The sequence below is a fragment of the Fomitopsis serialis genome (assembly GCF_022376445.1).
Source record: "Fomitopsis serialis strain Sig1Antser10 chromosome Unknown B0H18scaffold_1, whole genome shotgun sequence".
In the NCBI taxonomy this organism is placed as follows: Eukaryota; Fungi; Basidiomycota; class Agaricomycetes; order Polyporales; family Fomitopsidaceae; genus Fomitopsis; species Fomitopsis serialis.
Genome location: NW_025954961.1, coordinates 1,414,650 through 1,436,373, shown reverse-complemented (window position 1 = coordinate 1,436,373; position 21,724 = coordinate 1,414,650). Strand labels below are relative to the sequence as shown.

General features: G+C 55.1%; 11 protein-coding genes across 11 annotated transcripts; 5 read left to right on the top strand and 6 right to left on the bottom strand.

The window, feature by feature from the left end:
- Window positions 1-41: 41 nt before the first annotated feature.
- On the bottom strand, window positions 42-1,942 carry B0H18DRAFT_19479 (aspartyl aminopeptidase). The gene is made up of 8 exons (XM_048037053.1): window positions 1,800-1,942; window positions 1,684-1,745; window positions 1,533-1,632; window positions 1,273-1,477; window positions 1,004-1,220; window positions 867-953; window positions 385-813; window positions 42-322 (listed from the first exon to the last, which is right to left on the bottom strand). The coding sequence occupies exons 1-8, from the start codon at window positions 1,923-1,925 to the stop codon at window positions 130-132; spliced, it is 1,419 nt and encodes a 472-aa protein (XP_047901389.1). The 5' UTR covers window positions 1,926-1,942; the 3' UTR covers window positions 42-129.
- Window positions 1,943-2,133: 191 nt separating this feature from the next.
- Window positions 2,134-5,577, top strand: B0H18DRAFT_1112708 (WD40 repeat-like protein; the record flags this gene model as incomplete). The annotated part of the gene is made up of 11 exons (XM_048032854.1): window positions 2,134-2,169; window positions 2,219-2,329; window positions 2,377-2,642; window positions 2,691-3,006; window positions 3,057-3,725; window positions 3,793-3,990; window positions 4,043-4,222; window positions 4,281-4,526; window positions 4,581-4,712; window positions 4,765-5,217; window positions 5,275-5,577. 11 exons carry the CDS (start codon window positions 2,134-2,136, stop codon window positions 5,575-5,577), a joined length of 2,910 nt encoding a protein of 969 aa, XP_047901388.1.
- A 108-nt stretch (window positions 5,578-5,685) lies between these two features.
- On the bottom strand, window positions 5,686-6,895 carry B0H18DRAFT_19463 (uncharacterized protein). The gene is made up of 3 exons (XM_048037052.1): window positions 6,090-6,895; window positions 5,864-6,038; window positions 5,686-5,806 (listed from the first exon to the last, which is right to left on the bottom strand). The coding sequence occupies exons 1-3, from the start codon at window positions 6,751-6,753 to the stop codon at window positions 5,776-5,778; spliced, it is 870 nt and encodes a 289-aa protein (XP_047901387.1). The 5' UTR covers window positions 6,754-6,895; the 3' UTR covers window positions 5,686-5,775.
- A 160-nt stretch (window positions 6,896-7,055) lies between these two features.
- B0H18DRAFT_967796 (cystathionine gamma-synthase) lies at window positions 7,056-9,331 on the top strand. The gene is made up of 13 exons (XM_048043446.1): window positions 7,056-7,262; window positions 7,315-7,454; window positions 7,510-7,557; window positions 7,622-7,806; window positions 7,863-7,887; window positions 7,955-8,054; window positions 8,108-8,184; window positions 8,415-8,564; window positions 8,623-8,757; window positions 8,808-8,861; window positions 8,913-9,023; window positions 9,082-9,197; window positions 9,263-9,331. Exons 1-12 carry the CDS (start codon window positions 7,157-7,159, stop codon window positions 9,142-9,144), a joined length of 1,194 nt encoding a protein of 397 aa, XP_047901386.1. The 5' UTR covers window positions 7,056-7,156; the 3' UTR covers window positions 9,145-9,197; window positions 9,263-9,331.
- A 189-nt stretch (window positions 9,332-9,520) lies between these two features.
- Window positions 9,521-11,140, top strand: B0H18DRAFT_19416 (uncharacterized protein). The gene is made up of 11 exons (XM_048037048.1): window positions 9,521-9,632; window positions 9,687-9,724; window positions 9,781-9,826; window positions 9,887-9,918; window positions 9,973-9,981; window positions 10,032-10,074; window positions 10,135-10,237; window positions 10,292-10,379; window positions 10,431-10,504; window positions 10,566-10,662; window positions 10,739-11,140. The coding sequence occupies exons 1-11, from the start codon at window positions 9,602-9,604 to the stop codon at window positions 10,955-10,957; spliced, it is 780 nt and encodes a 259-aa protein (XP_047901385.1). The 5' UTR covers window positions 9,521-9,601; the 3' UTR covers window positions 10,958-11,140.
- Window positions 11,141-11,334: 194 nt separating this feature from the next.
- Window positions 11,335-12,813, bottom strand: B0H18DRAFT_1091228 (uncharacterized protein; the record flags this gene model as incomplete). The annotated part of the gene is made up of 8 exons (XM_048032289.1): window positions 11,335-11,650; window positions 11,705-12,088; window positions 12,174-12,272; window positions 12,322-12,379; window positions 12,409-12,442; window positions 12,494-12,646; window positions 12,706-12,726; window positions 12,790-12,813. The coding sequence occupies 8 exons, from the start codon at window positions 12,811-12,813 to the stop codon at window positions 11,335-11,337; spliced, it is 1,089 nt and encodes a 362-aa protein (XP_047901384.1).
- Window positions 12,814-13,060: 247 nt separating this feature from the next.
- On the top strand, window positions 13,061-14,294 carry B0H18DRAFT_1112703 (Golgi apparatus membrane protein TVP38; the record flags this gene model as incomplete). The annotated part of the gene is made up of 7 exons (XM_048032853.1): window positions 13,061-13,153; window positions 13,234-13,384; window positions 13,440-13,648; window positions 13,708-13,788; window positions 13,845-13,980; window positions 14,035-14,098; window positions 14,153-14,294. The coding sequence occupies 7 exons, from the start codon at window positions 13,061-13,063 to the stop codon at window positions 14,292-14,294; spliced, it is 876 nt and encodes a 291-aa protein (XP_047901383.1).
- On the bottom strand, window positions 14,063-15,895 carry B0H18DRAFT_967787 (uncharacterized protein). Its single transcript, XM_048043445.1, has 4 exons — window positions 15,606-15,895; window positions 15,306-15,552; window positions 14,153-15,249; window positions 14,063-14,098 (listed from the first exon to the last, which is right to left on the bottom strand). Exons 1-3 carry the CDS (start codon window positions 15,771-15,773, stop codon window positions 14,477-14,479), a joined length of 1,188 nt encoding a protein of 395 aa, XP_047901382.1. The 5' UTR covers window positions 15,774-15,895; the 3' UTR covers window positions 14,063-14,098; window positions 14,153-14,476.
- An 89-nt stretch (window positions 15,896-15,984) lies between these two features.
- On the bottom strand, window positions 15,985-18,824 carry B0H18DRAFT_967784 (glucosyltransferase). The gene is made up of 13 exons (XM_048043444.1): window positions 18,428-18,824; window positions 18,292-18,370; window positions 18,220-18,235; window positions 17,988-18,165; window positions 17,782-17,935; window positions 17,663-17,734; window positions 17,351-17,603; window positions 17,246-17,292; window positions 17,146-17,184; window positions 16,928-17,082; window positions 16,839-16,905; window positions 16,661-16,722; window positions 15,985-16,603 (listed from the first exon to the last, which is right to left on the bottom strand). Exons 1-13 carry the CDS (start codon window positions 18,643-18,645, stop codon window positions 16,327-16,329), a joined length of 1,617 nt encoding a protein of 538 aa, XP_047901381.1. The 5' UTR covers window positions 18,646-18,824; the 3' UTR covers window positions 15,985-16,326.
- A 56-nt stretch (window positions 18,825-18,880) lies between these two features.
- Window positions 18,881-19,568, top strand: B0H18DRAFT_967781 (uncharacterized protein). The gene is made up of 4 exons (XM_048043443.1): window positions 18,881-19,021; window positions 19,081-19,172; window positions 19,223-19,381; window positions 19,447-19,568. Exons 1-3 carry the CDS (start codon window positions 18,969-18,971, stop codon window positions 19,375-19,377), a joined length of 300 nt encoding a protein of 99 aa, XP_047901380.1. The 5' UTR covers window positions 18,881-18,968; the 3' UTR covers window positions 19,378-19,381; window positions 19,447-19,568.
- Window positions 19,569-19,744: 176 nt separating this feature from the next.
- B0H18DRAFT_967780 (beta subunit of ribonucleotide reductase) lies at window positions 19,745-21,643 on the bottom strand. The gene is made up of 6 exons (XM_048043442.1): window positions 21,406-21,643; window positions 21,143-21,338; window positions 21,022-21,086; window positions 20,316-20,967; window positions 20,012-20,264; window positions 19,745-19,957 (listed from the first exon to the last, which is right to left on the bottom strand). The coding sequence occupies exons 1-6, from the start codon at window positions 21,469-21,471 to the stop codon at window positions 19,936-19,938; spliced, it is 1,254 nt and encodes a 417-aa protein (XP_047901379.1). The 5' UTR covers window positions 21,472-21,643; the 3' UTR covers window positions 19,745-19,935.
- Window positions 21,644-21,724: the final 81 nt, after the last annotated feature.

Sequence of the window (21,724 nt, the reverse complement as noted above, 5' to 3'; positions counted from 1 at the left end):
CTTTGCTAGGGCTGCACATGCTATCACTTCGACCGTGACCCATGTGTGTAGACGACGTCCGACTGCTGCATGTATTCTTTGCTTGGATTGTCCGGTGCCAGATGTATCTTAGCTTGTACACTCCATGATTTAATCCACTACGAGCTCAGCATCGAGCTCCGCGAAACCCTCAAAGAAAGACGTGAACAAGTCAATCATGCTCTGCACGTCGTGCGTGCCCGCAGTCTCACGGATGGAGTGCATGGACAGCATCGGACAGCCGATGTCGATCGTCCGGACGCCCATCTTCGACAGGCTGGGGCCGACAGTGGATCCGCACGCCCTACGCACGCAGACGGTGAGTCTCAGCAACAAGTAAGCCTCAAGAGGGAACTGCGGACGCACATGTCGTTGCGGACCTCGTACTCCTGTACCTTCCCGCCGCGCCTCTCGACGAGCTTCTTGAGCAGGAACCGCCCGACGGCGTCGCTCGCGTACCGCTGCTTCGCGTTCGTCTTGATCACGACGCCGCCGTTAATGCGCGGCGCGTGGTTCTCCTCGTGCTTGCTCAGGTAGTTCGGGTGCACTGCGTGCGTCATGTCCGAGCTGACCAAGAAGCTCCGCGCAATCGTCTGCGCGAGCGCGGACGGCGTGGGCGAGAGTCGGGAGAGCAGCGAGGGGAGCAGCGAAGACTCCGCGCCGGTGGTGGAGACGGAGCCGACCTCTTCGTGGTTGAAGAGTGCGATGGCGTTGACGTTGTTGGTCGCTGAGGAGGCGTAGGAGGCGTAGGCTGGTGAGGCGGAGAAGGCGGCGAGAGCGTCGAGCGCGCAGAAGCTGCAGTGCGGGCTGGTCAGTAGACGATGGCGAGTGAAGAGCGGATAGTGTACGAAGAAAATTGGTTGTCCATCCGTGGAGAGAAGATGAACTCATTTTTGATACCGCCGAATTGGGACGGTTGGGTGTCGTACAAGTGACTGGATAGTGTCTCAGTAGCGTTCTATGAGAGCGTGAGAAGGGGTCGTACAGCTCGAAGTCGTGAATGTCTTCGAGCACAACGGAAAGCTCCTGCGAAAGGACCTCCAAGAGAGCAGTGTGGTGCTGCTCCTGAACACCTGTCGCCTTCACCTCAGCCGCGGAGGCTTTCTGTGCGGCTGCATTAAGCTGTTCTTCTGCCATGCCGAGTATGGGCAGCATCTCCGTCTCTTGGTTGAACTTGAAGCTGTCTCCAGCGCCCCTCTCCACTGCCCTCGTGTCAATTCTGTCGAGTTTCACAGACTGAAAATTGAGACTCACGGTGAATGGCCAGCGAAGGGACCCGCAGTAGGGGACGGTCGATCTTGATAAGCTTGGACGTGAAGCCGCCGTTCTCGTCCTTGAGAATGATCCTCCCTGCCAAGGAGAGGTCACGATCGAACCAGGTATGCCAGAGACCGCCGCCGTAGGTCTCCACGCCGACTTGCAGGTATCCAACCTTGGCCTTCTTGGAGACTGGGCGAACCTGGGAAAGCGGTTCTTAGCGCGAAGTATTGTATGATAGCTAAAGGATCACATACCCTCAAGTTGGGGCTGTCAATATGTGTGGCAACTATGGAGACGCCTCCACCAGGCTTCCACTTCTGAGGGACAGTGAAGGCAAGGATGCAGCTCTGGTTGCTGCTTGGTATCAGCACGGTGGGGCGCGGCAGGCGGTCGATGTACGCGCACCGGGTCACATAGAACTTGCCACCGCCCTTCAGATCTTGCTCCCAGTCGTCCTTTTCTCTGAGCTAGAGACACATTGTGTCAGTGCGAGCGAGATGGATCACGATGATGCACGCCACCTTGCGAAAGCCAGCCTTCTCGAGGCGAATGGCGGCGGTGGTGACTGCGTGGAGGGGTGTCGGGGAGGCATTGACGAACTGAAGCAAGCGGGTGGCGGCCTCGGGGGCAGCAGAGCTGATCATCATGGCCGGGGTGCTCGGGTACGGTCGTCTCTGGACGCCGCGACCGCATCCCCGCATAACGTCCCCGGCAGGCGGCCCGCGGCCACCCGTATTTGACGCTGCTCGTCAAATTCATTGGCCGTGTGAAGCACGAAAATTCGCGGGCGTGCCTGGTAATTGGCCGAGCGATCGACTGTGGCTGAGCGACCTCTGCTCTGTCGCGCTCAGCACCATGGTCCAGAGCTACTTGAAACACGGGCCCACAGAGGTGAGCGGAAAAAGATCGTCGTTCTTTGTGTTTTCTGAAGGATCATCAGGCCTTCGGACTCGTTTGCAGCTCGTCTTCAAACTCACACTATGACGGCAAGCTCGCATATGTACCCGCACTGGAGGATATCTTGGTATGGGACGTGAAGAAGGGCCAGATGGTGAGCTGCGATCAGTATGGTGCGGTTCACTATCTCACGTATCGTAGCTGGCAATGTGGCATGAGACAGGTCATCGAGCGGAAGTTACTTGCATCCTTCGTTCCCCACAGAAAGACACCTTTGCGGTCGGGTATGCAGATGGCTCTATTCGACTCTGGAGTTCCTCGGAGAAGTCTGTTGTTGCTACCTTCAACGGTCACAAGAAAGCAGTCACCTCACTCGCTTTCGACGAGGCGGGTACGAGACTCGCGTCAGGCTCGCAAGACACGGACCTCATTCTGTGGGATGTCGTTGGGGAGGCTGGCCTTTTCAGGTACGTCGCACTTTGTTTCATGCGATTCAGTGTATTGACCTCTACCAGGTTACGTGGTCATCGAGACCAAGTCACTGCCATACGGTTCATCACCCCTGCGTCTCCCTCACAGCCATCCTCCTCCTCCGGAACCACTCCAGGCTACCTCCTCACGTCCTCGAAGGATACATTCCTTAAGCTATGGGACCTTGGTACTCAGCACTGCATACAGACTGTCGTCGCCCACCGCTCCGAGATCTGGACACTAGATGTGGACAGTAAACATGAGCTCGTATTCACAGGCAGTGGTGAAGGCGAGCTCAAGGCGTGGAGGATTGATCATGAGGCCCTCGCGGAAGGACTGCGAGAAACTGAGAATGGCGAGGTACGGCAGTCCGAAATAATGACTTACGCATGTCCTGACACGCCCTGCAGGTGGCAAAGCTCATTCATGCAGTTGCCCCCCTCCCATTAGCCTCCAACCATCGCGTCTCTCAAATTACCTTCCACCCTTCGCATCCCTACCTCGCCGTCCAATCGCATGACCGCACAGTCGAGCTCTTCCGCATACGCACCGAAGATGAGATCAGGAAGAAGCAAGCGCGGCGCCGTAAACGGCAGAAGGAGAAAGAGCAAACGAAGGGTAAGAAGCCCGCCGACCACGACGACGCTGAGATGCAAGTGGACGGTGAGGCCGAGGACAAGGACAAGGAGGTCGAGCTTGTCGACTTGTTCACGCCTTACCTGGTCGTCCGCGCGTCGGGCAAAATCCGTTCGTTTGACTTCGCCGACGACGACGTCTCAAGAGCGAAGGGCACCACGCAGCTTTTCACAGCTCTGGCTTCCAACGCGCTGGAGGTGTATAACATCCCACCACCGACGAAGAGCAAGGACGCGCAGCCCGAGGCGACCCGCGTCTACTCTGTCGACCTGCCAGGTCATCGGACGGACGTCAGGACGCTGTGCCTGAGCTCAGACGATGGCCTGCTAGCGTCAGGCTCAAATGGGTCGCTGAAGATCTGGAATATGAAGACGATGGCGTGCATTCGAACGATGGAGTGCGGGCATGCGGTTTGCAGCACTTTCCTCCCTGGCGATCGACAGGTGCGACCAACGTTTCCTGCTTGTCGAAGACACAGACTCATTCGGTGTTCATCTGTACGTTCGACAGGTCGCAGTGGGGACGAAGTCGGGAGACATCCTCATTTATGACGTCGCCTCCTCGACGCTCATCGAGACCGTCAAAGCACACACATCAACTGTATGGTCAATTCACGTCCGCGCAGACGGTCACGCACTCGTCAGCGGCAGTGCGGACAAGGACGTCAAGTTCTGGGAGTTGGAGTCGAAGCCTGTGGACAGCGATAATGTGAATTTCATGTCCTCGTGTCTGCGGATTTGCTCTGACGTAGAGGGGACAGCCCCGAAGTGCTAGACTGCTGTCGCTTGTGCACGTCCGGACGCTCAAGATGACGGACGACGTGCTCAGCGTGCGGTACAGCCCGAACGGCAAGTTTTTGGCAGTCGCGCTGCTCGATTCGACTGTGAAGGTATTCTACCAAGACACGCTCAAGTTCTTCCTATCGCTGTATGGCCATAAGGTCCGATCATCCCCTCTCCCGCACAATACCATCGTTACTGACTTTCGATGTCACATAGCTTCCAGTGCTGAGCATGGACATCTCCGCGGACAGCAAACTCATCGTGACCTGCTCGGCGGACAAGAACGTCAAGATCTGGGGCCTCGACTTCGGCGACTGCCACCGTTCGCTCTTCGCGCACGACGACAGCGTGATGCAGGTCGCGTTCGAGAAGAACGACATCCGCGAGTTCGATGCGAAGCCGAGTCATTATTTCTGGACGGTAGGCAAAGACCGCATGGTGAAGTACTGGGATGGGGACAAGGTTTGTCGCGACACGGCTCGGAAGGTGTTCACTGGCTGACGGCTCCCGCGACAGTTCGAGAATATCCAGAAGCTGGACGGGCACCACGGAGAGGTGTGGGCGCTGGCCGTCAGCAACACCGGCAAGTTCGTCGTCTCGGGCTCGCACGACAAGTCGATCCGAGTGTGGGAGAAGCTCGACGAGCCGGTGAGTCATTGTCCACGCCGTCCATTCGAACTGCCAACTCACGGCACCCTAGCTATTCCTCGAGGAAGAGCGCGAGCGCGAGCTCGAGCAACTCTACGAGTCCGGTATCGCCGACACGCTCAACCGGAACGACGCCCCCATCGGCAGCGGCGCCGACGACGCGGACCCCACGCTTGCGCAGGGCGCGGAGGCGACCGCCGTCTCGAAGCAGACGACAGAGACGCTGATGGCGGGCGAACGGATCATGGAGGCGCTCGAGCTCGCGGACGGGGAGATCGCGGCACTGCGCGAGTACGAGGAGGCGAAGGCGGCGGGCGGGCTCGGCGAACAGGTCGCGCCGCCGCCGAGGAATCCGGTGCTGGCTGCGTATGATGTCGAGCCGGCGGAGTACGTGCTAAAAGTCGTGGAGAAAGTGCCCGGGACGGCGCTGTATGATGCGCTGCTAGTGCTGCCGTTTGGGAAGGTGGTGAGCCTGATGATGTATCTGAACGTTTGGGCGCAGAGGGTGAGTCTATCACACCGGTTGGTCTGCTGTTCAATTGATTTACGAGCGTTGCGTTAGGACTGGAACATTGTCCTCACGTCCAGAATCATATTCTTCCTCCTCAAGACACATTATCACCAGATCGTTGCCAACCGCATCATGCGTACTGCCCTCATTCCCTTGCGTAAGCATCTCCGCGACTCGCTGCGAAAGCAGAAGGACACGATCGCGTACAACCTCGCCGCGCTCAAGTACATCAAGCGGCAGAATGACGCACAACGGATTGCAGAATTCTACGAGGAGGAAGGCATGGACGAAGAGAAGGTCAGGGAAAGAATCGCCGAGGGCAAGAAGAGGAAGCGCGTGGCCATCAAGTCGTAGCCCGTGTTCGAGACGTTAGGATGCTCGGGTCGTAGTGACAAAAGTACAATACAGGGTGGTAGTACAGATCTAGTGTCTATCAATACATCGTAGGAGACGCTGTCCATGGATGTGTTCGTAGTGACTTGTGCGTGCCAGCGCAAGCTTAGTCCGTGAATGTCTTCGTTCTTCGCTGATTCTGGTTTCGGTGGTCATTTCTCAGTTCTTCGGCCCCCAGAGTTGTTCAAGCCTGCAGAGAATGAGCGAAATGTCAGCCATCATCACATGCCAGAAAAGGTCCACTTACCAGCCTTCGAGTGGATCAGTCGCGGGACGCATCTGTACGGTGAGGGTCCCTTCGGTGAGGTCCGCAAGAGAGGAGAAGGCAGCCTTGGTGAGATCGACGTGCTTCGAACCAGGGGCGCAGCCTGCACAGGTGTCGACTACGCGCACGAAGACACATTTCTGGTTTGTTTGACAGACTGAACAAGTGTGAGTAACTATCTACGCATACCAGTCTGGGGCGGGCTTACGTTCAAGGAATTTGAAGCACTGAGGGCGACCTTCCCAGCCCTCCAGTGTGATCGCACAAGCCATGGAGCTATCCTGTAAACACGGATGTTTGCAAGAAACGCAAGTGATACAAGACTCATAATATACCGTAGGTGCCCAGGTAGGGTTCGACCAACAGCTCGGGTTTTCCAGATCATGGCCAGTGTACCAGGTGATCGTGACAGGCTCTGGGTCTCCAACAGCTTTCATGGTGTCGACGATAGACTTGACAGACCCAACCAGGCCGCTGACGCCCTTGGAAGCCGAAGTGGTCTTTGCGGCCTTCGAGGCATTCTTGGTGCCCGTCTGCTTCGTAGTCTTCTTCGTGGTCTTCTTCGCGGTCTTCTTCGAGGTCTTCTTGCTCGACCGCCGCTGGTGAGCATGCGGTACTACAGGTCCGTCCAGTTCCTCCTCGTTATCGTCGATCTGGGATGGAGAGTACTTGTATTGCAGATTCGTAATGTTGACAGATTCCCATCCATCCCTAGGGTCGAACTGGTAGCTGTTGCCGAGAGAGTGAGGGGTCGTGTAGCGTCTTTCCAGAGAGCTTTGGAAGGCACTGATATCGGCAGCACGAGTCGTGGTCATAAGCGGCACTAGTCCGACCGAGACGAGGACAACGCCGGCGATGAAGGTCAAGCGCATCTTGCTGTTCTAAACTCAGAAGAGACAAGTAGACACAGAGAAGTATTGGACAGATGACAGAGTGAGTAAAGACAGGCCTGCCTGAGGGCGTGAGGTGTCGTGGATGCGGGCACGATGAGGAGGAGATGAGAGAGGATGGAAGAGATGCGGTGGCGTTGAAAGTTCAACTCGAACGACGAACATGCCGTGGGGACGCGTCGGGATCACGTGCTGGGTGCTGTCGCGTAAGATCGCGTCTTCGGGGATCGGGGCGCGTTTCTCCGCTCCGTGAGTCCGTCGGCTTGACTGCCTGATCGAACCACGACTGCGCTCTGACTCAACTTGGACTCATCCTTCTCGGACGCCTGAGCCAGCGACACATAAAAGCCTGCTACTACGTCTCTCCATCGTATACGATCTCAACATGGCACCCAAAACTGCACCGAAACTCACTGGGACGGAGCTCGTCCACGCCGATGACGAACTAGTGCACGGCAGAGAGGTCGCGGCGTCCATTTCAGTCACGACGAGTAGGTCTTACCCAGAGGACTGTCCCAGCTACGGGGATTAATGTATGACCAGCTTTCAGGGCTCCTTTACCCCCGGACAACACGCCTATTAACACAGACAGCATGGATTTCCGCAGCCCGGAGAGGCATGTCTACTCCCGCTATACTCAGGATGTCAGTACGCGTGCCGAAAGGGTTCTCAGTAAGATTAACGTAAGTGCTACCCACTCGCTTCCAGGCACCCAGCTGATACATAGATCGTGTCCAGGGTGGACTTGCGTTGACGTACGCGTCCGGTCTAGCGGCTTCATATGCAGTAAGTGTGCCTCTAACCCGATTGATGATAGCTCTTCAGAGCTTTGTTCACCTCTTTCCCGAAGGCGTTAGTGTATTTCCACCCAAAGCGCATCGCTATTACGGGCGGATATCATGGATGCCATAATACCATTGAGGTGTACAAGCACAGCCGAGGCGGCGATCTTCCCCTCATCGGTTTAGACGACGACTACCAACCGGGTGACCTCTGCTGGCTCGAAACACCTCTGAACCCTACCGGAGAAGCGAGGCAAGTGTTGCATATTCACGCTTACCACGTGGTTCTATACTGAACGTCCCAATCAGAGATATCAAGTATTATGCTGAAAAAGTACGGTATTGAGCACCGGCCCAAGGGTCGTTTCTCGACTAGTGCTGATTTTATCCGATACGTGCAGGCACATGCTGCCGGTGCAAAAATTATAGTGGATTCGACTTTCGCCCCACCACCCCTTCAGTATCCATTCAAATGGGGCGCGGACATGGTTATGCACAGTGGTAATGTGCAACGTTCCTTGACTACCGCTGACAGCGCTAAGGATCATCCTCAGGAACGAAGTACTTTGGCGGACACTCGGATCTGCTATGCGGTGTCCTCATCGTACCAACCGAGGCCGACTGGAAGACGGTACGTTCGATTTACGTGATACGATCGATCAAGCCACTCTCGTCGCACGAAACCTTCGTCGCACAGAAGATACTTATCTACATAACCCGTTGCGCGTATCGGGGAACATAGCGTGATGGAAGTTTCTCTGTGTGTGGGCGTATGCATCTTCGCGCCGCATCATATCTCCCCCCCCTCGGGTTCAGACATCCCGCTGACGACCTCGCTTCTTTGTCTTTATATTCGGACAGTTATGGACGCATCGCACCTTCCTTGGGTCTATGATGGGGTCCCTCGAGTCGTGGCTGCTCCTGCGCTCCCTCCGTACGCTACACCTCCGCGTACCGCGCCAGTCGGAGAATGCTAAGGGGCTGGCTCGCTGGTTAAGTCAGGCTGCTGGTGTAGGTCATGTCGCGCATACCCTAATGTGATAACTCTGACCCGCCCTTACGATATCAGGGCAAGGCTTTCGACGGGATCCCTGCCGGTGTCATTGACACCGTGTGGCACTCGAGTCTGCAGAAGAAGGACGGCCGAGGTTTTGAGCCCAGCGTTCAGCTGGAGGGGGGATGGAACCCTACGTTCGCTATTCTGGTGGGTCATCTGTGAACCTCGTCCATTCGCTTGCTCATGTTGCGCTTCAGTTGAAGGATCCAGAGTATGCTCGTCTACTTCCGCACTCGCTGGAATACTTCGTAGTAAGTGTTTCGGTCGTGGGGCGGGGTAGCGAACGCTGACTATGCTGATAGCCTGCGACGAGTTTGGGAGGGGTTGAGTCCCTCATTGAGCAGCGTAGCACGGTTGACCCTGGTGCGGACCCGAGATTGGTTCGTATCAGTTGCGGTGTTGAGGATCTTGAGGTTCGTTCCAGAGTGTATGTGCTGGTTTCCCAACGTGCTCAACAATTGAGGAAAACAGGATATGAAGAAGGACCTGCGGCGGGCGTTCCGGGAGATCGTGAAGCCGAGGGCGAGACTCTGAAGGCTGTGTACAGACAGTATCTTTGCCAATGTACCTATATGATGTAGCACTAGGTACGTGCATTTGTCTTTCTCGTCTCTCAGTGTTGGCAACTGATGGACGATGTTTCGATGCGCAGACTCGAATGTGTTGTGTTGTTGCTCAATTGTTGTTCTGTCCCAATCAAAGATACTTTCAGTGAGACACCGTTGTGGCCTGATAGTGAACAACGGCGATGCCTGTCTGGTTCAATTCTCCTTCACGAGCTCAAGCGTGGTCTGTGCAGTGCGGCGGGAATGGACATCGCCTGTATGCGGCACTTGCCATTCTGGGAGGCTCAATGACAGGTAGTGAACGAAGCAGCATGGCCTCTACAGGCCTCACTCCAAGCTTTCGTGCACCTTGTCCTGATTCTCCATCTTCTCCGTGCTGCTCCTGTTCGCTGTCTCTGTCGGTCGGGTGCTTGTTTGTGATCGCCATGGCTGCTGAAAGTCGCGTCTACTTCGGCAGTAAGCTCACCTTCCGGGTCGCGTTGAGTGAGCGTGATCTCTAACGTACAGCAGAAATGCCAAAGGATATCGACGAGGACGATCTCCGCAAAGTGAGTAGATGAGGTCTGTCTCGCTCAAACATGAAAACAACATATGTCTTGTCTAGCACCTCTCCATTTACGGGCCTATAGTGGACTTGACAGTGAAGGCTGGTAAGCACAATCCACTACTATCAACCGCTTCTTGATATATGGAGCTGAGCCGCGACACAGGTTTCGCCATCGTCAGATTCGAGTCTGACAAGGTACGCAATCTCTTACGACGCATACTTGAACCAGTAATGACGAACGGATCACAGGATGCCCTGGTACGTTGCGACGCGAAAGAAACAACCAACATGCTCTTCACAGCAAGCAGGATGTTGTCTCTGTGCTCGGAAAGCGTCGTTTCTTGGGAGCCGGTATGCATCATGGTGCCATCTCACGTATCCGCGTAACCTCTCAACACATCGTCGCCGAAGAACTTAGGGTTTCAATGTACGTTCCTCGCTCAAAACTGCAAGATACTACACCTCGCGCGAAACCGCCAAATGCCGAGACGATCAAGGCGAACGGATATCCTCGGTAAGTATTCTGATCCCGATGCATTACACGGAATGCAAGACGTAGCTCGACCAGTACGCATGCGTCGCGAGAATATTCGACGTCCGTTCACAGCAAGAACACGGTTGTGGTGACTTATCTCAACAAAGAGACATGTTGGCAGGCAAATATGACGTTTCCTGATCTCATCGTGCAGCGTTAATACCGCCTCTAGGAACTGAAGGATTTCGGACGTCGCGCTGGCAGCGTTGCTTATTGCGAGATAAACAAGTTTAACAGAAGAATAGGGTGCATTCTTGTCTTGGCCTCAGGCTACAGTGAGCGGACAGCGTTTGACAACGGGTGACAGGTTCATCAAGTACGAGAGCAAAGAATTCGCAGACAACGCGGTCGCAGAGCTGGATGGCAAGGAGTTGATGAACTGTCGAGTCCGTGTCATGTCCTTGGTTAGTACAAGCATCGACAGACTCGAAGTCGTGTTTACGTCGCTCATGGCTCATGCGCTCATGACTCGCTCGCTAGGAGGACTACGATCATATCCGTCAAGCGGAGCCTTTGCTTCAGGCCGGCAGGATGCGGTCCTGCTCTCCCGGACGGCAGCCGTCCGTGCAGGCAGATCGAAAGCCATATTATGTCAAGCACAATCACCACAATGACATCCGTGGACGAAGCCCCGCAAGACACAACACCAGCATGGTGGAAAATGCTCGTCATTTTATATCCTCAACGAGCGGCCAATAGGACGCAGGATTCGGGCTGGGTCTGTGGAACCTGGAGAATTGGCCGAGGATGGCAAAACAAAGGACGCGTCATTGAATGCGAATAGCGTGGCACCCACTGGATCGCTCTGAGGTCCCCCCCTTGGCAATACGGATTCTGTCACTGTTCAAGGTGTATTTGGAGAGATATGCCGTCGATGCCTCACAAGCATTGTCCTTCAACTGGCGTCGTATGCTGGCCCATCCCTACACTCAATCTTGTGGAGCAATGCACTTTGTTGTTACTCTTTCCGCCAGTGACACACAAATCCCCTGTGTCCGTACTAAGCCAGAGCAAAATGTTACACATCGCATCTCGTAGACAGTGGTCGTACGCGTATAGGTCCGGAATGTCATCGCCTACTTCTTGCTGTTGTAGAATTCCAAGAACGCGGCTTTGTCCTCCCAACCAAATCCAACTCTCTTCATTTTGCCGATCTGTGCAATCAGTGATGCGCACGCTTCGGTGAGGTAGTCGTCGTTTGTGCCCTCTGTGAGGAACTCGCTCGCAAGGAACGAGCCGGAGCTCGGTGACTCTGACGGTGCGAGGAGGCGTATGGACATCGTGAGTGGCACCAGAGAAGTCGTGAGCGAGAAGAGCTGCGGTATGGGATTAATTGAGTTAGACGGTATTGAGTGTGTCATCGTTGGCGAGAGTGCAGTCGGAGGGTCATAGCTTGCATGGTCCGTGTGAGCAGAATACCCATGAATGACAGCTTAGGACGCTTACCGAACACACATAACAAAGACCTTGAACTTCGTCACAGGGACAGAGACGCCCTTGAAGATCTCTGCAAACCTCAACAGACCACGTCCATTGCTCGTCGCGCACTCCGGGAACACGACGACAGGACGGTCGGAGTTGCTCCGAATCTCCTCCAGAGACTTGATGCCCGGAGAGCCAGGCTGTGTAGCGTCTGGAACGTGCCCGGTGGCACGCAAGATGCCAAAGAGTGATACCTGCTTGAAGCCTGCAATGGGCACACGCGGCGTCGGGGCACGAGCGGCAGGAGAAGATATGGCTGCGGAGCCGGTGCCAGTGCGTCGTCCGGGCGTCCGGGCGACGGGCGAGGAGACACGCGCACTGGGTTCCGGGAAGTCGAAGCGGAATACACTGGTAGCACGAATGTTGGGTTGTATCTACGAGGTCAATTTGGTCAGGTCGTGGACAATGGCGCAATGTCAAAGTAAAAGCACACCGGAATGCTAACCATAGGATCTCAATGGTCGAGGCCCAGTTTGACACGATGATATCGCCTGCACCAGGGCTCCATGGCTCAGGTGCTTTGGACCCCCTCCTATAACTAATGTCAGCGACTGTTCCATGAGTGATAGAAGGCTGCTCACCCTCGTTTACGGGTCACCATCTCGACCGGGATCCATGGCAGTCCAAGAATTAAGAGGACTGTGCGTGCAATGACGCGGTAAACAGACGCGTCACGATTCGATGTAGCGGTGGCACTGGTTTCTGGTCTCGTGAATATGAGTAGAGAAGGCATGCGAGCCTGAGGCGACTCACAAGAGCAAGGCACACTCCTTCAACCAGGACGACATATAGCACGCCCGATATCAGTACCAGCAATGTCCGCACAGTACCGACGACGTAGCCAAACGGCAGCGCGATGGCTGTCAGTGTCTCACTGCCTGTGGGCGGAACAGGTTTCAGGAACGGCTAGAGGGGTGTGTACTGAGGAGCCATTCGTGAGCAAAGTGTATGGCGATGCAACATACCTGAATTCCTGTTCCGGGATCCTAGTTATGGTCATGCGATGTTACATTCGAACGACAGTGATGCGTCTGCGAAAAGTAGCGTACCCGAAATGCCGAGAACTTCTCCATGACTTCTCACTCTGTGCTCCCACACTACACCTCCGATTAGCAGATGTTGTCCGAGTGCCTGTGGAGGCGGAATCCAGGATATATAGCCGTCAAAGCCGGTGGAGGATGGTGCAATTCCGAAATAGACCTTGTGAACGCTCGTGACGCCGCAGCGCAGCAATGAACAGCAGTGCGCCTCCCAACACGCTATCTCACCCTGCGTCTTCCTTCAAGTCTGTCCCGGTGAAAGGTAAGCAGGAAATTCAGGATGGCACCGCAAAGCGGTTACAGCGTGGGCTGGGCAATAACCACGTTCAAACACTACGGCTATGCTGCCTTCAGACGGTACCGCCAGCTGGGCGTGCGCGGGAAGGCAAGTCCGCTCACTGATGTCCTCCCTTACCCATATTTGACCTCAAAATTGGTTCTCTGCATATATAGCTCTTTCTGTTGTGTTCCCTGGCCATCTACATTGCCATTCCGACCACGTTCATTGTGTTCGGTCCGGACCGCATAGGCCAGGCGCTGTATGATCTCGCACAGAAGATCAGTCACTTGTGGTATGGCGGGCTGATTCTGCTGGCTGTGCTAGGTTCGTCCTCTCGTATTTATATGTTCAAGCATGACGGAGCTAAGCAGGTATGCAGTGGTCATCTCGTTCCCGCCCTGCATAGGCCATTCCACTGTCTGTACCCTATGCGGCTTCGCGTATGGAATGAAGGGCTTTCCTCTCGCAGCCGCCGGATCGCTTCTCGGTTCTGCCCTCTGCTTCATCGTCCTGCGACTGTTGTTTAGTCGGAGACTTCACCAATGGTCCTCTTCTAACGAGAAATGGCAGGCCCTCGAGATTGTCGTCGTACGCGTTCTCCCACCCTTTCGCAGCCACCTGATAGCTGCTCACGAACGTTCTGATAGGATGCGAAGGGCCTGCCGCTCATCACGCTCATCCGTGCGTCACCCTTCCCGCCATGGGTGTATTCGAACGCTCTGTTTGCTGTGAGTCTATTCCCTGGCGAATGGTAGCCCGAGGAAGGCTCACGGAGCTCCGGTAGTCCATTCGGGCGGTGGCTCTATGGCAGTTCTGCATCGCGACCTTCGCCGTCTTCCCGAAGGTCGCTCTGCTGGTCTTCGTGGGCTCACGCCTCGCAGCGCTATCGGACGGCGAGACCCGAAGCCACATGGATGCTTGTACGTCCGGTCCCTCCTGAATGGTGCTATGCGTGATATGCTCATATCTCGTAGCCACCAAGTGGCTGAATGTCGGACTCTCGGTGGGAGGTACGCTGCTAGGGATATCAGCGAGCGTGTACGTCCTTACATCTAAAGACGTGGAAGATGATACTCATGTCTTTGCTCCTAGTATCGTCTATCGCGCCATGCAAGCGGAGATCCGCCGCTTGCAGGGTATCCCTACAGACGTGGAGGAGCTGGCTGCTGAAGCCATCGAGGAGGCTGTCGAGGATGCAGAGGAAGGTGCTCCGCTCCTGGGGCACGCGCGATGATCACCCCTCTACTTGATCCTAGACTCGCCATGTCTCTGAGTAGAGTTAGTTCTGTGCACTGTATCTGTACGAATAAGGTATCACGGACAATGGGTACATATAGTGGAGGAATTCGATGAGTCCCGTGCGATATATGTTATGTCTACAGAATGTGCGATCCAGCGGTCCCAATGCATAGTGAATCAGTAGTAGTGCAAGAATAGCAGCGACAAGCTGGCACCGATAAGGAACATCAAGATCCATTTCCTGCTGTCCCGTGCTCTCCGTCTCGCCTCCTTCAGCTGCACGTTGCCCTTCTCCACCGTCGACGCGGTGGCGATAGCGTCCTCGTACAGCTGCTCCGTCTGCTCTGTCTGTCGCGTCAGCTGCGTGACGAGCTCCGCCTGCAGCGTGCTGATCTCCAGCAAGCGTGACTCCGCCTGCTGCACCGACGCGAGTGTGTCCTGTACCGACTGCAAGATGTTCGCGTTCTCCGTCTCAAACTGCATGATTTGCGACTGCGTCAGCTCCAGTTCCTCCTCATCCGTGTCGTCGAGGAGGTCGTCTGGGAGCGAGGACGTGCCCGGCTTGATAGTCGCCGTTGAGCCATACGCGTCGTTCGAGCCCATGCTCGCGGCGAAGCTCGACGCGAGATTCGACGCGCCGCCGAGCCAGCTGCCACTCCCTGATGATTCTGTGGGGGAGGGCTTCGAAGAGGACATGTCCATGTACATCGCTTCGCGCGTCGCTCCCGAGCCGAGCGTCCGCGTGCGATCCAGCTGTCGCTTCATCCGCTCCTCCTGCATCTCCTTGAGGGATTGACTGGCGTCTGCGAGTCGCCGGCTGAGATACCACGTTATGCTAGAGTGGTGCGCGGCAATGAAGTCGGACGCAGCGGTGGAGTCGTCTTGCCGTAGACGTGCGGGCAGCAGTCTGGTGAGGGGGTTCTTGCGGCTTGCGACCAGTTCCGCACGGCCTGATTTAGTCGTATCTAGCACTCGTAGCATAAGAGAGGCGTAGAGGATATCTTACGTTTCTCCACCGCCTCAAGCTCTTTCGCTCGCTCCGAGCACCTCGAGAGGATGACTCTGGCCTGCAGGTCAATCTGGTCCCGCTCCGCGTCTGAGAGATACTTGATGTTCGACCAAGACTGGTCTGAGGAGCCAAGGTCTATCGTTCGTGGAGACTGCCGTGACAAAGGTGTATGCCGTGGGTCGGCATTCAGGTATGCCTTTCGTATGGACGAAAGCATGCGCGCCAGTGAGTTGATGTGATTCAGCTGTCGTGAGATGAGCACGAGGACCCCAGAGGGTACCATGGGTGTAAACATACCACAGAGTAGGCATCATTAATGTACTGCCTATTGAACAGGTCGTCGCTCTCCCGTTGTCTGTCCGCGGAGGCGCGTTTCGATCTCTTGCGTCGCTTTGGGTCGGGGAATACATTCTCCTTCTCCTTCAGCAATTGGCGGAAGTCTGAGGTGCGGGACGTCGCTGGCATCTATGACGGTAGAAGGGAGAAGGGCAGTCGGGAGTAATGTAGGCGAGGCGAGGGGCAGTATGTACTCGGTGAGCGCGCTTGCGGGTAGGTTGTGGCTGCCAGTCGGTGTGCATCATTCGGCGTTCGCGATCGAAGGTATCGACCACGTGGCAGGCAGGCTCAGCGACGACATAAAAGGGCGCGTCTTGTGCGCACGGACTCTATTCGTTCACCACAACGTTGCCCTTCGCCTCTACAAGACTGCCCTTTGCGGCTCATCTTGTACATAGGTCTCTTCGTTGTGGGATAGAGAACAGTGTCCTTGTTTGAGGCGGGTGGTGTTTCTTCATACCACCGCTTGCCATAGTTTGCGACGCACAAACGCCTACTATATCACCTCATTATTTGCCATGAAAATCGTATACCGGGAATAAGTAGTGGTCATTATCCGAGACATTATGACATAGATCACATCGAGCACTGTCTCGAACCTATGTCAGGCGGGTCAGACTGCGTGTGCATAGATTCTTCATCAATGTCATGCACGACAACTTCGGGTTACTTCGCCGCTGCATCAATAGTGTTGCCGTAGGTAGATCACAGACAGTCGCAAAAATGCCCACACAAGACCCACAGCGCAATACACGCTCGTCAGCATCAACGGCAGGAACTCTAGGGCCTTGTCCCCCTCCACTTGCACCTCAGCATCGGCGCCAGGCGTTGGCGACGCACCGCTCCGTTGGCTGGTCAACACAGGAAAGAGCGTGACGAACAGTTGAAGGAGGGGGAAACCTGCGAGGTAGACCTTTTCTAGACTGTCGATGATGACGAAGGGCAGGGACCTCGGGAACCTGCGACGGAACGTGTATGAGCGACCTAACGCATCTCGTATTCAGCGTGCGGCTCACTCGTATACTCGACTGTGGAGCGGAGCCAACGTGAGCACCGCCCAGAGCGTTGAGTAGACTACCTTGACGAATGTTTCTGTGCACGTTCGTGTGAGTTACCCGCCTACCCGGAGGAAGACTTTAGAGGACCCACCCGCTGGAGTGAATAGTAATGGGAACAGCGAGAACACGCCGGCACGGAGGCTATCATGAATGTCCTGAAGTACGCGTGATTGTCTGCTGCTAGAGACTGTCCGTTCGTCAGCCTCTGTCGCTCTTCAGCAGGACAGGTCACTGAAGCCACACCTGAGAGGTACAAGCACGAGCAAAATTGCCTTCTCGTGAACATGCCAGCCGAACATGAAAGATGCCCAGCCGCATAGGGTGAGAGCGGTCACAAACGACTTGTACGTAGGTGCGCGCCAGAGCTTGATCAAGTAAATCTACCACAGCACATCAAGGGGCACATTCTTATCAGCCACGAGCTCTGATTTGGGCGAACTCACAGCTTGGAAAGCGATCGTGATGATGAATGTGTGGATAGGCTTCACGTTCGGAAGAACGGCGAAGACGGTGTCCCGACAGTCCGCGGGACGTTGACGCGACACCCGACTCGTTGACCGACGTCATGTCCAACGCACCGCGCTTCACAACTAGCAGCATTGAAATAAGCATTGATATACACATTCATGCCGGGGCCACAGAACCCACCTTTCAATAATACTCGATCAGCTGCGGTAACCAGCGCCCAGACGTTTGGTGCCCAGTACGCATGGTTCAGCCCACGCGTGAACGGGAACAACCGGCTGAGCAGCTGCGGGAGCTGGCCCATGAGAAGGAAAGGGCCAAGCGAGACGAGGAAGACACCAATAACGGCGTTGGCAAGGGAGATAAACCGCGCAGGAAGGAGGGCACCAGAAGGCGCGAGGCAGAAGGATCGTAGGAGATAAATAAAATATGCAGGCTAGAAAATGGGTTAGACCTCAGTACGATATGAGAAGAGAGGAGACGTCGAGGGCGTACGGCGAGATACATATAGATGTGCTTGAAGTTGAGGAGGACGGCGAACAGGAAGCCGCTGGCAAGTTTGTTGTCCTGTGTGGAATGTCGGATGCTGTTCCGCCAGGGGACTCAGCACATACCTCACGAGCCATGAGAATGGACCACAGCAAGATCCCGAACATGAACCCATTATACTGGAAGTGTATATGGTCTACAATTAGGAAGCCAGGGTGCAGGAACAACGAGGCGGATATGATTCGTTGTGTAGTCGGATCTACCGCTCCTCTCACAAACCTAAATGGACGTAAGCACTTCGCTTCAATTGTAGTTAAGTGTTCACGAGTACCTCAGAAGGACTGCTCCGAGGACGAGCTCAGTCAATATGACAGTACCTCGCTGGTATGCGATGACCGACCACGCATCATAGTTCAGGTTGTTTAAGTCGACGATGCGTGGGTCGATGAAGTATGCGGGAATAGACATGAGCTTCTCGAAGTAGGCGAAGAAGGGCGGGTAGTCGAGCGCTGCCAGGAACTTGCATTACAACCAAGATTCGCATGCAGATGTATTGCACTCACTCCATTCCGATGTAGTCTACATCCGAGGGAATAGCATAAGACGTATTCAATGTAGATGAGACGCGAACGTACATCATAGTACCATTTGGATATTGGCAGGGTATGTGTGATGGCCAGCCAATTTCGATGTACCTCAAAGTCAGTCGACCTACTGCATAATGCAATGAATGAGTGAGACACAGTGCAGCACAACGAATGGCCGGCTCACTATGCGGGAAAGAGCAAGAGCTTCAGACACGTCGAGGCTATGAGGATGTCCCATTCAGACGGCTCCAGATGTAACCAAGTCCGCCATCGGGAGACACTTGTTTCAGAATTCTTCTCTACAGATTTTGTCTCCTCGTTCTCGGGTATAGGTTCGGGGTGACTTTCGGGGAAGGCACGGCTTGAGGGCGACGAAGGGGTCGACGCACGGACGCGATGCATCCCGCTATAGCGAGACTTTAGTCACGGATGCAGTGGCGATTTTTATCCTCCAACAAAGAAGCAGTTAGCCCTCAGTGAGTCGAAGCTGCCGTGGGTGGGAGAAAGGCAAGAAGAGAAAGGTCAAGCCTAGCTAGAGGGGGTCGGACAGTGGAGGTCGTGGCATCCGCCACACCGGTAACTCGATCGTGTATGGTAGGATCTCAGATCTCTCCCGCGTCGGTGGCGCGCTCTGGCTCCTGGCAGCCGCAAGCTTCTCCGGGTCCAGGACAACCACCTGTTCTGTAAAGTTTGTTCGCAAAGTACTCCATATCCAGAGCTCCCGTATGAGTGGACAGGTAGCAGCAGCGAACGTAGCCGGTCAGGCCGCTCGCCAGAGGTGCGCCCTTCAATTCATCCGAAATGTACCAGCACTGACGTAGTGTGCTGAATCTCCAGTGGCATCCTCGTCAAGCTGCTCATCTTCGCAGCAGCACTGGCGACTGCCCCAATATCGTCATACTTCCTCTCTAAAGACTATCTCTGGGATGGTGCGTCGTGCACGGGAGCCACTTCGCTTCGTACTCATCCGCGTTCGCAGGTAACACCGTCCTCGCCGCCATCACAGCCATCGTAGCTGCGAACGTGGTCTTGGTCTCATACATTGTCATGTCGATCCGCGAGGAGCGCGCTGCATTGCTGGTCTCGCCACCCTCGCGGAACGAGCCCGTCGACGAGTCAAAGAAGGAGAGGTGAACTCGTGCGTACTACTACTACCTTGGCTATCTGGAGAGCAGGTTTACTGCGTATGACGTGTACTACTAGTATTTTCCAACGCCGGCTCGCAATAATGCCCCCATTTTATCATACGTTTGGCGTCCCTGGTGTTTCGAGGTTACCTCACGCAAGTCTGAGTACAGGACGTACTGAATATGAAATGCTCTTCAGGCTTCAAGGTTTGAGCCTGAACCCTGCGAACGGTTCTCGCCAATATTGCCTACACAAACCATCGGCGGTATCGGTGGATCATGATGTTGGACATACAGAAGACTTGGTTGAACCATCTGACAGACGCTTATAGCTTCACAAGTCAAACCTTCCGGTCAGAGGAACCGCTCCTGAATGATGATGATAATAAAGTGCATTATAGACAATGATACATCGTAGGAGTACATCTTCGTAATGACATGCATGCTAATGACAACAATCTAGTGAATCGACACAGTAGTGATGAGAGCCAGAGTCCGTGGGGATGGTGATGACAGCATAGGATGTGAGTGAATAAAATAAGTGGCTACAACGTCGACGAATCCCCTAGAAGTCCTCCTCGAGAGAGCTGTGAAAACACTGTCAGCTCGCTGTCGGAGTCACAAGAAGGAAGGCGACGTACAAGCTCTTCACCGACACCTCAGACTTGCCACTCGCTGCTGACGCAGCCACGCCCGCCTTGGCGTAGTCGGAGACACGCTTCTCGAAGAAGTTCGTCTTGCCTTGCAACGAAATCATGTCCATGAAGTCGAAGGGGTTCGTTGCATCGTACATCTTCTCCATCGACAGTGCGACGAGCAACCGATCGGCGACAAACTCGATGTACTGGCACATCAACGTCGAGTTCATACCAATGAGCCCACAGGGGAGCGCATCTAGGGGCCGTCATCAGGATCGCATCCAACACGAGAACCGCAGATACTCACCAGTTAGGAACTCTTGCTCAATAGCAACGGCCTCAGCGATGATACGCCTGACGACGTCAGGGTGCGGGCGGCGCTTGAGATGGCAGAACAAGAGGCAAGCGAAGTCGGTATGCATCCCCTCGTCGCGGCTGATGAGCTCATTCGAGAAGGTAAGGCCGGGCATCAAGCCACGCTTCTTCAGCCAGAAAATGGAGGCGAAAGAGCCGGAGAAGAAGATGCCCTCGACCGCTGCGAACGCGACAAGGCGCTCCGCAAAGCTCGACCGCTGATCCGAGATCCACCGCAGTGCCCAATCCGCCTTCCTCTTGATGCAAGGAATGGTCTCGATCGCGTCGAAAAGGTGCTCACGCTGCTTCGGGTCGTTGATGTAGGTGTCGATGAGCAGGGAGTACGTCTCAGAGTGGATGTTCTCCATCATGATCTGGAACCCGTAGAAGCAACGCGCCTCAGCCGCCTGGACCTCGTTGGAGAACCGCTCGACGAGGTTCTCGTTGACGATACCGTCGGACGCGGCGAAGAAAGCGAGGACGTGGGAGATGAAATGACGCTCATTGTCATTCATGCGGTTGTTCCAGTCGTGGAGGTCCTTCGAGAGGTCGATTTCCTCAACCGTCCAGAAGGAGGCCTCAGCCTTCTTGTACATCTGCCAGATCTATACCCAAATAGTAAGGACCATTGTTCATCGCCTGGATGGTCAAGAACGCACCTCATGGTATTGGATGGGGAAGAGAACGAAGCGGCGCTTAGACTCTATCAACAATGGCTCCATATCTGCGCGGTCATGTGAGCACGACGCGTCGCGACGCGTCCATGTTGAAGTTACTCACGTTCGGGGAGCTCAACCTCACCAATCCACTTCTTCCGAAGCTCTTCAAGCTCAGGGTCGTATTTCTCTTGCTCCTCCTCGTCTGCAAGAGACACCGGCGACCGGGAGAGACGTTCATCGTCTATAAGGTTAAGAGCAGGGAGCTTGTCGGTTTTCGTAGGTGTCGTGAGTGAAAGGGCATCAATAGCAGCCGCAGCCTTCCCAACAAATATTAGATGAAACTCCAACAACACGTGAGAAGACGCGTGAAGACACACTACACACCTTCTTGCTCGGGGTGGGAGCAGGAGATGCGACGCGAGGGGGAGTGCTCATTCCAGCGAAAGACATTGTGAAGATAATATGCGGGGATAAGAGTGGCCTTAGAAGAGGCTATGTGAGCCTAGATGAGGAGGTCTGAGTGTGTGAGGTCGCTGGCGAGCGGTGGGGAGGGAAGGAGAGAGGGAGAGGCAGGTGTCTTTATACAGGTGGGTTGTTGTCGCGTTGTTTGGTGCGATCAACAATTCAACAAGACGCGACGCGACGCGTCGACGCGCCGTGACCTGATTACATAAACACGCCACGCGCCGCCGCAGCCGGATTA